General features: G+C 44.2%; 1 protein-coding gene across 3 annotated transcripts in view; it reads right to left on the bottom strand.

Moving 5' to 3' along the window:
* Nucleotides 1-12,711: 12,711 nt before the first annotated feature.
* Nucleotides 12,712-15,219, bottom strand: part of SPATS2 (spermatogenesis associated serine rich 2) — a 96,094-nt gene continuing 93,586 nt past the window's right edge. For all 3 annotated transcript variants that reach the window (XM_040425542.1, XM_040425543.1, XM_040425545.1), the window contains one exon: nucleotides 12,712-15,046. In XM_040425542.1, coding sequence (XP_040281476.1) covers nucleotides 14,738-15,046 — 309 coding nt within the window. In that variant the 3' untranslated portion in view covers nucleotides 12,712-14,737. The remainder of the gene's footprint in view (nucleotides 15,047-15,219) is intronic.

The raw sequence follows: 15,219 nt of genomic DNA, 5'->3' as shown, positions 1-15,219 counted from the left end.
GCCACGGACAACACCAGGGATGACCGAAAAGTTTAAAGTCCCCCTCAAAGCTTGCTCTTCTTGCTCCTACTCTTCCCCCCAGCCTCCTCTGACTCCTCTTCAGACTCCTGCTGACTTGTCTCAGATGGAGTACCCCCTCCCCCAGGGAATGCATTCAGCATTGCGACTTCCTCATCTTCCAGCTTCTTCTCCTCAACGGCTTGATCAATGACACAACGCAATGCATGCTCCAGAAAGAAGGCGTAAGGTACGATATCACTGATGGTGCCCAAGCTGCGACTGACCAGCTTGGTGATCTCATCAAATGGCCGCAGAAGTCTGCATGCACCGCGCATAAGCAGCCACTGGTGCAGTGAAAAGAAACCAAGCTCCCCAGAACCTGTCCGGCTGCAGAGTTTGTACAGGTAGTCGTTAATGGCACGTTGCTGCTGGAGCAGCCCATCAAGCATATACAAGGTGGAGTTCCAGCGCGTTGGGCTGTCACAAATCAGACGTCTGACGGGCAGGTGGTGTCGCCGCTAAATGTCAGCAAGGTGAGCCATGGCCATGTAAGATCTTCTAAAATGGCCAGAGATTTTAATGGCCTGCCGCAAGACGTCCTGGACCCCGGGGTATTTGGCAACGAATTGCTGCACGACTAAGTTCAGGACATGTGCCATGCACGGCACGTGTGTCATTTTGCCCTGTTTCAGCGCGCTCAGCTGATTGGCACCGTTGTCACACACCACTTTACCAACTGTCAAATTCGGCGGGGTTAGCCACTGATCAGCCTGTGACCATAGAGCTGAAAGCAGTGCAGGACCGGTGTGGCTCTTGGCTTCCAGGCACAACAGCCGCAGCACAGCATGGCAACGTCTCACGTCTAGTAGGTTCTGGGAAGCTTGGGGGTGCAGCAGAAGAGGCGGTAGCAGTGGAAAAGGAGGAGTCAGCCGAGGAGGAGACGAATGATGGAGTAGGAGGAGGAGAAGAAGAGGCAGGCCTGCATGCAATCCTTGTCAGTAACACCAAATCCACATGGGTGCCACGGGTTACATGCTTGATGGCCGTCAGAAGATTCACCCAGTGGGCAGTAAGTTATGTACCTTCCCTGCCCGTGTTTGCTAGACCACGTGTCTGTGGTCAGATGTATCTTGGCACCGACACTGTGTGCCAGAGATATATTCAACTGCCGCTGAACGTGGCCATATAGCTCTGGGATGCCCTTCTGAGAGAAATATTTCATTCCTGGGACCTTCCATTGCGGTGTGCCAATGCAACAAATTTTCTAAAGGCCTCCGAGTCCACCAGTTTATATGGCAGTAGTTATCGGGCTAGCAGTTCCAACAAGCCAGTGGTCAGCCGTTGGGCAAGAGGGTTATCCGGCGTCATCAACCTTTAACGCTCAAACATTTGGGCCCCGGAAGCCTGCCTTCTGCCAGATGAATGTGACGACGGCACGGTGGAAGGTGGAGGACAAATGTAGGGGGAGGGAGGAGAAAAGGCATGACGTGGAGTGCCGGGAGTGTGGCTTTGTGGGTTCTGACGGCGTTGTTCCCACTGGGCTCGGTGATGGGAGGCCAGGTGCCTTCTTAAGGTGGTCATCCCTAGGTGAGTGTAGGGCTTACTGCGACTTATGCGTTGACAGCACAGGCTGCAGATAGCAACACTATTGTCAGCAGCTGACACATTAAAAAAAAGCCTACACTCTGAACATCCCTCCTCTTCCTCTCTTGTGGGCACCCACGTGACGTCCATCGACACATCATCATCATCACCTTCTCCACCACTGACACTAGAGATCTCGGAGTAGGCAGCAACAGCGGGGTCCACCCTCATTGGGCTGATCTGGGTACTGTCGTCAGACCGCTGGGTGGCGGCCCTTGCTACCTCCTTTTCCTCATCCGATGCCAAGAATGGCTGCGCATTGGTAAGGTCTGGGAATGGATGGGAAAATAATTCCTCTGACTCAAGTGGAGGGGCTATGGTGGTGGTGTCTTTGGGAGTGCACACAGTAGAGAGTGAGGGTACAGATACAGAGGATGAGGAGGGTGCAGAAGCAGAAGGCTGAGTGAGCCACTCAACCAGCTCTGGAGCGTCCTTTGACGTAATCGCACGCACCTTCTCCAACTTTCCACTTAGGCTTCGGCCTGGTGCACCTGCCCGACCCCTACAGAATGGACTGCCTCTTCCTCTGCCTGTCATTTTCAAAATGACCCTGTGCCAAAGTCCCTAGGGAAGAGCAGTATTTGTGGAAGCAGATATATCGCAGGCCTCAATCAGTATTTGGTGGAAGCCTGTATATCGCACCCCTCCATCAGTATTTTGTGGAAGCAGGTATATAGAACCCCTCAATCAGAATTTTGTGGAAACAGGTATATAGAACACCTGAATCAATATTTGGTGGAAGCAGGTATATCGCACACCTCAATCAGTATTTGGTGGAAGCAGGTTTTTTAAACCCCTCAATCAGTATTTGGTGGAAGCAGGTATATAGACCACCTGAATCAATATTTGGTGGAAGCAGCTATATCGCACCCCTCAATCTGTATTTTGTTGAAGCAGTAATATCAAACCCCTTAATCAGTATTTGGCGGAAGCAGGTATATTGCACCCCTCAATCCGTATTTTGTGGAAGCAGGGATATTGCACGCCTCAATCAGTATTTTGTGGAATTAGGTATACAGAACCCCTTAATCAATATTTTGTAGAAGCAGGTATATCGCACCCCTCAATCTGTATTTTGTGGAAGCAGGTATATCGCACCCCTCAATCTGTATTTTGTTGAAGTCGGTGTATCGCAGGCCTTAATCTATATTTGGTGGAAGCAGGTATACCACACCCCTCAAAACGTATTTTGTGGAAGCAGGTATATCGCACCCTTCAATCTGTATTTTGTGGAAGCAGGTACATCAAACCCCTTAATCACTATGTTGAGGAAGCAGGTATATCGCACCCCATAATCAGCATTTTGTGGAAATAGGTATATCACACCCCTCAATCAGTATTTTGTGGAAGCAGGTATTGTCACGACTGTGACTGATCCAGACAGGTCTGGGAGGAGAAGGTCGCAGCGACTTGCTACTCGCGATAGCTTGTGAGTTGGCTCCATGGTTCAGGGTATGTCATCCGGGTTTTGCCTTGTGAACCTTTTTGTCCTGACTGGGAGTTTGTAGGCATCCTTCTCAGGTGAGTCCTGTCTGCCACTCCCAGCTACTATATTAGTTTCAGTTTCACTTGCAGTCATTGCCAGATATAGTCCTTACTTCCAGTTCTATTCTGACCTTTGAAGGAGATCGTTTGATGGTGTTGCTGTGGAGCTCTTGTCCGGCGTGGACTGTCGTGATTGGGATCGCCTTCTCTGCTCGTGACTGGATAAGTCTATCTCTGCTTTAGTTTGTTTGTTGCTGTCTTCCCCTGCTGTTCTCCTAGACATGAGTGATGGTGACTAGTGCTCCCATCGGCCTTTCCCCACTCTAGGCTTGTTAGGGTGACTGAGGGTTTAGGTATCCTGCTCGCCGCATGGGTTCACACCCCGTCTAGGGTATCAGGGCAGACAGGTGCCAGCTTAGGGTTAGTTAGGGGTGGCCATACTATTCCCATCCGTAGATAAGGGTCCCCCTTCCCCTCCGTCTGGTGCGACACGACTGCTGCTGGGATAGCGGTCGTGACAGGTATATTAAACCCCTTAATCAGTATTTTGTGGAAGCAGGTATATCCCACCCCTCAATCAGTATTTTGTGGAAGCAAGAATATAGAACCCCTTAATCAGTATTTTGTAAAAGAAGGTATATCCCACCCCTCAATCAGTATTGTGTGGAAACAGGTATATAGAACGCCTGAATCAATATTTGGTGGAAGCAGGGATATCGCACCCTCAATCATTATGTTGTGGAAGCAGGTAATTCAAACCCCTTAATCAGTATTTTGTGGAAGCAGGTATATCGCATCCCATAATCAGTATTTTGTGGAAGCAGGTTTATAGAACCCCATAACCAGTATTTTGTAGAAGCAGGTATATCGCACCCCTTAATCAGTATTTTGTGGAAACAGGTATATAGAACACCTGAATCAATATTTGGTGGAAGCAGGTATATCGCATCCCTCAATCAGTATTTTGTGGAAGCAGGTATATTAAACCCCTTAATCAGTATTTTGTGGAAGCAGGTATATCCCACCCCTCAATCAGTATTTTGTGGAAGCAAGAATATAGAACCCTTTAATCGGTATTTTGTAGAAGCAGGTATATCCCACCCCTCAATCAGTATTTTGTGGAAGCCGGTGTATCGCAGGCCTCAATCAATATTTGGTGGAAGCAGGTATATCGCACCCCTCAATCAGTATTTTGTGGAAGCCGTTGTATCGCAGGCCTCAATCAATATTTGATGGAAGCAGGTATATCCCACCCCTCAATCAGTATTTTGATGGAAGCAGGAATATAGAACCCCTTAATCAGTATTTTGTAGAAGCAGGTATATCCCACCCCTCAATCAGTATTTTGTGGAAACAGGTATATAGAACGCCTGAATCAATATTTGGTGGAAGCAGGGATATCGCACTCCTCAGTCATTATGTTGTGGAAGCAGGTATTTCAAACCCCTTAATCAGTATTTTGTGGAAGCAGGTATATAGAACACCTGAATCAATATTTGGCGGAAGCAGGTATATCGCACCCCTCAATCTGCATTTTGTGGAAGCAGGTATATAGAACACCTTAATCAGTATTTTGTAGAAGCGGGTATATCGCACCCCTCAATCAGTATTTTTCGGAGACTGGTATATAGAACCCCTGAATCAGTAATTTGTGGAAGCTGGTGTATCACAGGCCTCAATCAATATTTGGTGGAAGCAGGTTTATCACACCCCTCAATCAGTATTTTGTGGAAGCAGGTATAACAAACCCCTTATTCAGTATTTTGTAAAGCAGGTATATCGTATCCCTCAATCAGTTTTTTGGGGGGGCAACAGGTATATCACACCCATTGCAAATAGTTGTTACAATAACACTTGTCTCTCTATATACCTGCGGTATCGCAGCAGAACAGCACACAACTGCTGCACAATACAAATGCACTATAATATACTTTCTATGTTAGAAAGTATATTATATCACACCCCTCAGTATGTAACACCGATCGATAGCACACCTATACCAGTCTTTAAAAGGACTTTTGTGGTCCTATTAGCTAGCGTTTGGTGTCCCTAACAGTCTGTCCCTGCTCCACAAAGCAATCTCTTCCTACACTGGAAAAACACAGAATGTAATATGGCTGCCAGATCGGGTTCTGTTATAGGGTGGGGGTGTGTCAATGTGCTGAAACATCTCAATTAGCTGTCCTGTCCCACCTGATGGATGTGTCAAAGTTTGGCGCAATACAAAAGAATATGGCGGATGCAAACATCGCCATATGTTCAGCGAATCGCAAACTAGCAAAGTTTGCCGCGAAACGACTGCCGGGCAAACTGCAAGGCCATCTCTAATAATCAATTCACATTTAATTATTATTAAGGAGATAATTTAACTTTAGTATATATTACAACATTTCAGGTATGAATTAAAACATTAATTAGGTCTTTATTCCGTTTTTCTAAAATAGAATAGAATTACAACCCTAACGTGCATAGAAACACTAAGGATATATTCACATGCAGCAGATTTGCTGAAGAAATCTCTGTGACCAAAAATCTGTGTCGTCTGTAAACATACATTAAAGGGGTTGTCTGAGAATTAAAATTCTCTGACAAGCCCCCCAATTGCCTAAAATAAGAAAAAAAGTTCTGTTTAGTGATAAAATGTAGCAGGAACATTATGTGACTACGGCATTTGACTGCAGCAGCCAATCACTGTCATCAGCATTTTTTTATTTTAGGAAATTTGAAAGGCTAGTCTAAGATTTTTAATTATCTCAGCCGTCTTTAAGTGGCACTCGTACACATCTGTTTTAGGGCTCGTGCACACGACTATGTATTTTGCGGTTCATTAAAACACGAATCCGAAAAAAAAAAAAAAAGGATTATATTTGTGTGATGTCTGTGTTGCATCAGTTTTTTTATGTGCATCCATTGTAACAATGCCTGACCTTGACTGCAAAACAGACAAGAATAAAACGTTCAATTTTTTTTTGCAAAGCGGACACGGAATGCAGATGGAGTGATTGACGTTTTTTTCAAACCTTATTCCGCATATGGACCTGTAAAAAACGGAACAGAAACGTAAAAAAAATACATTCCTATGCATGAGCCCTTAGAACTCTGTTAGTGTGCCGCCAGTGATACCTCATAGATTGTTACTGTAGCACTTGCGCTGGTTTTTAAGTGTAAAATCGATTTGTTGAGCATGCCCCTAACGTTTAAAGATCCATACACCATTAAATCAGAGTAAGGTCTCGTTCAGACGGCCATAATATGGGGACGTTTTAGCATCTACATTATAGCCGCTAATCCTGGCCTGACCGAGAAACTAACAGTATCACAAAGAACTACGATGCTGTGAGTTCAGATCATTAGACCCATGGTTGGACCAAGATTTAGGACTGTAATATGGAAGCTAAAATCTGCCCACATTACTGCCATCTGATGTTGGCGCTTGGACACCTCAAACCAGCACTACTGCAGACAAAGTGAAGAACCAGGGGCTCATTTGTGGTTTGTATTAAATACAAGTGCGAGGCAGCGAATATTGCTGTGAGAAGTGTTGTAGATATTAGTATACACACAATAGCTAATGGAGACAGTATCAGGACGGATCTGATACATGCTTCTTTCCTGAGCAGCACTCATAAAATGCACGAGAATGCCATCCTGATGAAAGGCTATGAGCATCACTATAAGTGTTTTTTTTTATTTTTTTATTAACCCAAGTAAATGTGTATTTTTGGAAAACTCTTGGTCATAAAAATAAAAAGGACAAATTAAAGGGACCCTGTCAGCACATAATGCCCCCTAAACTCCGCACAGTACCTTACAGCTTATATCATCTGGTTTCTAATGATGTGTTTGTCTAATCCGATGGGCATAATCGCTGTAAAACAAACTTTTATTCCGCCACAAGCCGTATGCAAATGATGATCTTGAAGTCAAGGGGCAGCGACTTTCACGCTTGCAGTTAAAGGGGTTGTTTTACTGCAGTAAATTGCATTTAGCATGTAGAGAAAGTTAAAATAAGCCTCTTACTAATGTATTATCCATATTGCCTCCTTTGCTGGCTTGATTCATTTCTCCATCACATTATACACTACTCATTTCCATGGTTTCGACCACCTTGTAATCCAGCAGCGGTGGTCGTGCTTGCACACTACAGGAAAAAGCACCAAACTATAATTACACCTACAAGTAAAGCCTAAAATTATGTTTAAAAGGAGAACCAAAAGCAACTACCCAAAGAAGAAATTGAAGTATACCGGTCATAAAAGTCAGATCACAGAGCGAGACCTGATCGTTCAGGTTCCTTTAGAAGGGACATTAAAGTAGGCAATTGTCGATTCCTTCCCAGCGATCACCTGCTCATCAGCAGAGGAGACCGCTGCTATTACATGCAGTAATCTCCCCTCCCATCAGTGTTTACCCAGCTACAGAGCAGTGTTTGTGGCAGTGCCTGGTTGGTACTGCAGTTTAAAGGGTTTCTACTACCAGAATTACTGTTATGTAGCTGACTGACAGTAGCGATGCGCTAATGTTTGCACTACATAACAGTATGTTTTTTACCTTTCTCCCAGCAGCCATTTTGGTAAAAAAAAAAAAAAAAAGCACTTTTATAATATGCTAATTAACCTCTAGGTGCTATGTGGGTGTAAAATCAGCAACTAGAGGCTCCGTCCACTCACCCTTTATCCCGCCCAGGTCCTCTGTTCTGCCCGCTCCGCTTGATTGATGGCCCCGGTCTGCCGCATCGCTGCCGAAATCCCACGCCTGCGCCATTCACTTCTGTAATCGGCGCAGGCGCAAATTATGCGCTCCTGGTGCCGGATTCCTCACTGCGCCGACTACGTCACAGTGATGAAGCCGGCATCAGGAGAGCGGCCTTCACTCACTGCGCCTGCACCGAATACAGAAGTGAATGGCGCAGGCACGGGATTTCGGCAGCGAGGCGGCGGACCGTGCCATCAATCAAGAGGAGCAGGGCGGGCAGAACAGAGGACCTGGGCGGGATAAAGGGCCAGTTGACAGAGCCTCTAGGTGCTGATTTTACGCCCACTTTGCACCTAGAGGCTCATTAGCATATTATAAAAGTGCTTTTTTTTTTTTACCAAAACGGCTGCAGGGAGAAAGGTAAAAAAACATACTGTTATGTAGTGCTGACATTAGCGCATCGCTACTGTCAGTCAGCTACATAACAGTATTTCTGGTGGTAGAAACCCTTTAAGGCCCCTTTAATCTGCCTGAACATTGTTAACAAGCGTAATCCGCTGGTTTTACTGTGCCGCCAATTACCCAATGAACAAGCGAAACACAAATTCATCTGGTAATAGGATCGTTCATGCAGACACCTAAATCATCATTTGTGGGCAGAAGATCATGCCAGCATCTGCTGCTGGCAAACAAGTCTATATGGAGACGAGCAATTGCTTCTCTCCATACTGTGGAGGCGATCGCAGCATGTAAATGCAGCAGACTCCTTCATTGATGAGCAAGGAATGCTTCTTTCCCTAACAATCGTCTGTTCAAAATGAGGAGCATAAGGCCTCTTTCACACGGGCGTTGCGGAAAAATGTGCGGGAGCGTTGCGGGAACACCCGCGATTTTTCCGCGCGAGTGCAAAACATTGTAATGCGTTTTGCACTCGCGTGAGAAAAATCGGGCGTGTTTGGTACCCGAACTTCTTCACAGAAGTTCGGGCTTGGGATCGGTGTTCTGTAAATAGTATTATTTTCCCTTATAACATGGTTATAAGGGAAAATAATAGCATTCTGAATACAGAATGCATAGTAAAACAGCGCTGGAGGGGTTAAAAAAAAAAAAAAAAAAATCATTTAACTCACCTTAATCCACTTGCTCGCGATGCCCGGCATCTCCGTCTGACTCTTTTACTGTATAGGACCTGTGGAGAGCATTAACTATAGTTTAAGGACCTGGGATGACGTCACTCCGGTCATCACATGGTACGTCACATGATCTTTTGCCATGGTGAATCACCATGGTAAAAGATCATGTGACGTACCATGTGATGACCGGAGTGACGTCATCCCAGGTCCTTAAACTATAGTTAATGCTCTCCACAGGTCCTATACAGTAAAAGAGTCAGACGGAGATGCCGGGCATCGCGAGCAAGTGGATTAAGGTGAGTTAAATGATTTTTTATTTTTTTTAACCCCTCCAGCGCTGTTTTACTATGCATTCTGTATTCAGAATGCTATTATTTTCCCTTATAACCATGTTATAAGGGAAAATAATAAGGTTCGGGTCTCCATCCCGATCGTCTCCTAGCAACTGTGCGTGAAAATCGCACCGCATCCGCACTTGCTTGCGGATGCTTGCGATTTTCACACAACCCCATTCATTTCTATGGGGCCTGCGTTACGTGAAAAACGCACAAAGAGGAGCATGCTGCGATTTTCACGCAACGCAAAAGTGATGCGTGAAAATCACAGCTCGTGTGCACAGCCCCATAGAAATGAATGGGTCAGTATTCAGTGCGGGTGCAATGCGTTCACCTCCCGCATCGCATCCGCGCGGAATACTCGCTCGTGTGAAAGGGGCCTAAGAGGAGTATTTAATCTCACTCAAGTCAACACAACCAAGTTTACCAGACAGACACAGTGAATGGCATGGCCCCTTCATTAACCACCTCAGCCCGCCCCCCCCCCACCTTAAACACCCTTAATGACCAGGCCATTTTTTACACTTCTGCACTACACTACTTTCACCGTTTATTGCTCGGTCATGCAGCTTACCACCCAAATGAATTTTACCTCCTTTTCTTCTCACTAATAGCTTTCATTTGGTGGTATTTCATTGCTGCTGACATTTTAACTTTTTTGTTATTAATTGAAATTTACCGAAATTTTTGCAAAAAAATGTCATTTTTCACTTTCAGTTGTACATTTTTTTTTTTAAAAACGACATCTATATATACATTTTTCTCTAAATTTATTGTTCTACATGTCTTTGATAAAAAAAATTAATGTTTGGGTAAAAAAAAAAAAAATGGTTTGGGTAAAAGTTATAGCGTTTACAAACTATGGTCCAAAAATGTCAATTTCCGCTTTTTGAAGCAGCTCTGATTTTCTGAGCACCTGTCATGTTTCCTGAGGTTCTACAATGCCCAGACAGTAAAAAAAAACACACAAATAACCCCATTTCGGAAAGTAGACACCCTAAGGTATTCGCTGATGGGCATAGTGAGTTCATAGAACTTTTTTTTGTCACAAGTTAGCGGAAAATGATGATTTTTTTTTTTTTCCCTTACAAAGTCTCATATTCCACTAACTTGTGACAAAAAATAAAAACTTCCATGAACTCACTATGCCCATCAAGAAATACCTTGGGGTTTTTTCTTTCCAAAATGGGGTCACTTGTGGGGTAGTTATACTGCCCTGGCATTTTAGGGGCCCTAATGTGTGGGAAGTAGTTTGAAATCAAAATGTGTAAAAAATGCCCTGTGAAATCCTAAGGGTGCTCTTTGGAATGTGGGCCCCTGGCATTTTAGGAAGTCTGGAGTATAAATGTCAAAAAAAAATTACGCATTTGGATTCCGTGAGGGGTATGGTGAGTTCATGTGAGATTTTATTTCTTGTCACAAGTTAGTGGAATATGAGACTTTGTAAGAAAAAACTAAAAAATCAATTTCCGCTAACTTGTGCCAAAAAAATGTCTGAATGGAGCCTTACAGGGGGGTGATCAATGACAGAGGGAGTCTATATGGGGTGATCACCACCCTGTCATTGATCACCCCCCTGTAAGGCTCCATTCAGACGTCCGTATGTGTTTTGCGGATCCGCGGTGTCCATGTTTTGCGGATCCACAAAACACATACGGACGTCTGAATGGAGCCTTACAGGGGGGTGATCAATCACAGGGGGGTGATCAGGGAGTCTATATGGGGTGATCACCCCCCCCCCCCCCCGTAAGGCTCCATTCAGACGTCCGTATGTTTTGCGGATCCGAAAAACACATACGGACGTCTGAATGGAGCCTTACAGGGGGGTGATCAATGACAGGGGGGTGATCAATGACAGGGGGGTGATCAGGGAGTCTATATGGGGTGATCACCCCCCTGTAAGGCTCCATTCAGACGTCCGTATGTGTTTTACGGATCCATGGATCGGATCCGCAAAACACATACGGACGTCTGAATGGAGGCTTACAGGGGGGTGATCAGGGAGTCTATATGGGGTGATCAGGGGTTAATAAGTGACAGGGGAAGGGTGTAGTGTAGTGTGGTGCTACTTATTACAGAGCTGCCTGTGTCCTCTGGTGGTCGATCCAAGCAAAAGGGACCACCAGAGAACCAGGTAGCAGGTATATTAGACACTGTTATCAAAACAGCGTCTAATATACCTGTTAGGGGTTAAAAAAAATAAATCACATCTACAGCCTGCCAGCGAACGATCGCCGCTGGCAGGCTGGAGATCCACTCGCTTACCTGCAGTTCCTGTGTGCGCGCGTTCACAGGAAATGTCGCGTCTCGTGAGATGACGCATATATGGGAGAGCCGCCTCCGGAACGCGATCCTGCGTTAGGTGGTCCGGAGGCGGTTAAACTGATCAGTGGGGATGCAGGCATCAGAGCTCCCCGATTAGATATTAATGGCCAATTCTAAGCATCAGTCATCAATATTGCAGTCTTAGAAAAAGCCTTTAAAGGGGTTGTCCCATGAAAACTATTCTACAGTTTTCAAACCAGCACCTGGATCTGAATACTTTTGTAAGGGCAAGTAATCAAAAATTTTGCTTAGCCACTGAGTTATTCAATAAAATGTATCTGTAGAGCCACCTGCAGTTAGTTTTTTTTCTTATTTCTTTGACCTGCTCACTGAGAAGGACGCACATGCTCAGCTTCATTCTTCCACTGCCTCCTGAACTGTGATCGGGAGAGCTGAGACACGCCCCCCTAGCTGCAGCAGGAAAGACACTCCCCTTGAGCGGTCAGCTTGATATATCTAGCAGAGCAATGAATGGAGAGATCTCTGGATCCATGCGAGGTACAGGGCTGGTTCTAGCTTTGTTAGCAAGAGACTATCATGTACTATATAATGTCTGGCTTTTAATTTTTTACATTAGTCATCGGATAACCCCTTTAAGTAATGCAGTTACGTAGTCCAAACAACAGGCACTCCGATCAATAACCTTCAGGAATTGACATACAGTAATTCTGAGTGAGGTGAGAATCTAGTATGTGCCTTAGGTAGAAGTAATTGTCATGCAGTGTTTTTGACATTTTAGCATTCATTATTGTATAGTGTCTATTGCTCTATTAATAAAACATACTTAAATCAGACTACACAACAAGGGTTGTGTAAGTAATCCTTAATTTACAATACAATACACTGTCGGCTCTACTTTTGATTAGATTTCACTAAGGGCTCATACACATGACCGTATGTATTTTGCAGTCTGCAAAAAACGGTCTTGCAAAAAATAAAGGACATCCGCGTGCATTCTGTATTTTGCGGAACAGAACGGTACTATCCTTGTCCGTAATACGGACAATAATAGGACATGTTTTATTTTTTTGCGGAACGGAAATATGGACATATGGAAACGGAATGCACACGGAGTAACTTCAGCAAAAAAAAACAACTGAATGGACATGGAAAGAAAATACGTCCGTGTGCATGAGCCCTAAGGCAAATGATATGTGATAAGGCAACAGACTGCGATAATTGCGTAGTGCATGCACATGGCACAGTGTGAATGGCCGTTTTACGTCTCTGGGTGCTGCTCAAGGATTGGATACATCTAACCTCATTGGCCTTTTTCAAAGAAAGTATGAGCATGCCTACTTGGGCTCATTTTTCATTCACTTTCAATATAACGACATTACTGGCAAAGATCCAAGGCTTGATGATCCCGAGGAGGTCACTGCATGCAACCCTACATGCCTCTGCTGCAGAGGAAAGACCTCCGCATACTGTGACCAGCTCCAGAATCAATGATAGGCAAGTTCAAAACTATCCCTTTTATTGACCTTCCTTGTTGCAAATTTTTTTTATTCCAGAAGTGAATGCCCCATGCACCTCTTTACATATTTCAGTATCCAACAGCCTACTCATTCAAATATTCCTTCTGTATTTATGTACTATTTCCATATAATTAAACTGTGAGATTAAGTTCTGCATAGCATTTTATGTAACTAGCAAGATATGATTCACGGTACAGAGTACATTAGACTAGCACTGCAGGATTGTCATTGTAAGAGACTTAAAGGCTCGCCTGTGGGATGGTCTTACTTAAACAGCCACATAGACGAAAGCTGATAAAGGTCCCAAGGCAAGCAGATCAATAGCTGTCACAATATACACCTAAATCAATGTCTGATACAGATTGCTCTGCTGATGCTCAACATACCTGCGCTAGATCTGTATAATGTACGGTATTGAATATTTCAATATTCTTTAAGTGTTGTTCTAGGAATGTGACAACACCAAAGCCCTTGAACTAAAGTCTATTATAAAATGAAAACCTATAACTATAACATTATCCCCCTCACTTTCCCATGGCCAAAAGAAAAAACAAGACACATGAATATTGGTGAAAGGTGCATCTTTGGACAAGAGGAAAAATAAGGAAAGGGGCACTGCCCTAATTTACAGGAACATGGGGGGAAAAAACTGCAACATGCGGCCCAAGGCCACATCCAATAGGACAGTGCAAGTTCACTCTTTGGTCCACAAACAAAAAGAAAAAAAACAGCTGGATGAAAGGGCCAAGGAAGTAATAAGACTGAACTGGCTCCCACTGTACTCTACAATGCTTCTGGAATCTGCACAGAGAGACTTGAAGACTTCCAGTTTGGACAAGTAAGCAATAGAGAACCAAAGAAAAACATGTGGTAAACCGAACCATGGCATCCAGCAGTGCTAAATGTATGCCATTAACGGAAATAATGTCAGTCGTGGAAGTGCCACAAATGACTGATCCCAATTATTTTTTAAAAAAGGAGGTCAGCATTTGGGGACTGTAAGAAATGGAGGGAATGTGTATAAGTTGCTGATACCAGTACAAAAAACAAGGCACTTTGAAGACAGACGTAGGAAATGGCATCTAGAAAGTAAACTAAAGTACTGGCAGAGCTAAAGGTACACGGTCTGAATAGATAGATCTATGTAGTGCAGAAACCGAGCAATGCCAAGTCACTCCATGAGGAGCATACAGAATGGTCGTATGTGACATTGCATAGATTTCCATTCTATAAAATCGAGCAATACATTAAAAAATTTGAGAAGCTGCTGGGGAGCAGAATTTTGAAAAGCTGGCGCTAATATATGACATATGTCCTAGCCAACACCTGCCTGTGCTCTTAGTCTAAGAAGGGGACTAAGCTTGGGGAAGCATATACAAAAAGGTAGCAACTCATGGAAATGCCCATTGTTACTTTAGAAGCGAGGCTGGAAATCTGAAAGTGAATGGGCGAGAAGTGTCCATTAAAAAGGAAAAAAAAAAAAAAACAAGCCATTGGTAAAGACGAGATAAAAACAAGAAAGTGGCACGAAACAGCTGGCTGTAAACGTTTCTTTTTGTTAATATATCTAACAGTTTTCTAAAGTCAAGTTACAGAGTTGAATGTTGAAAGTGCAGACTAGAGGCGTAGGTTCTCTCCTGTCTCAGGAAGCTGACGAAGGGTTCGCTCTCGGTTTACGTTGTGGTAGGGCTTTATTATCAGGGTCCAAGACCCCTATTTGGACGGACTCGGGGGTTGCAGCAGGTCCATTGGTTCCAGAGGGATGGGTAGATACCCGATCACTAGGTGGACGTTGTGTCTGTGGATAGCCTTGGTTTCGTGGGTTAGAATGGTACCAGGAACTGTTCCGGTTGCGATTGGCATTATCATATCTTGCATTGTTAGTGTTGTAGTTCTGCCGTGGGCCCTGAGGTCGGTAACCCGGCCCTGGTCTTTTGTTCATAGGATATCCCTAGTAAAGTTAAAATAAGACAATAATTAGCTTAACAGTAAAGCAACAGTATCACATTTGGCTATACATTTAAGACTTGGTTTGCACTGTAAGTTTCAGTTCTCAATTTTGTCTTGCCACCAGAAACTAGAATTTTCTTCCTAAGGGACATTTGGTAGGTTACAAGAAGTAGG

This window comes from Bufo bufo, chromosome 3 (assembly GCF_905171765.1).
Source record: "Bufo bufo chromosome 3, aBufBuf1.1, whole genome shotgun sequence".
In the NCBI taxonomy this organism is placed as follows: Eukaryota; Metazoa; Chordata; class Amphibia; order Anura; family Bufonidae; genus Bufo; species Bufo bufo.
Note: the sequence above shows the minus strand (reverse complement) of the source record. Positions and strands in the feature narration are given on the sequence as shown.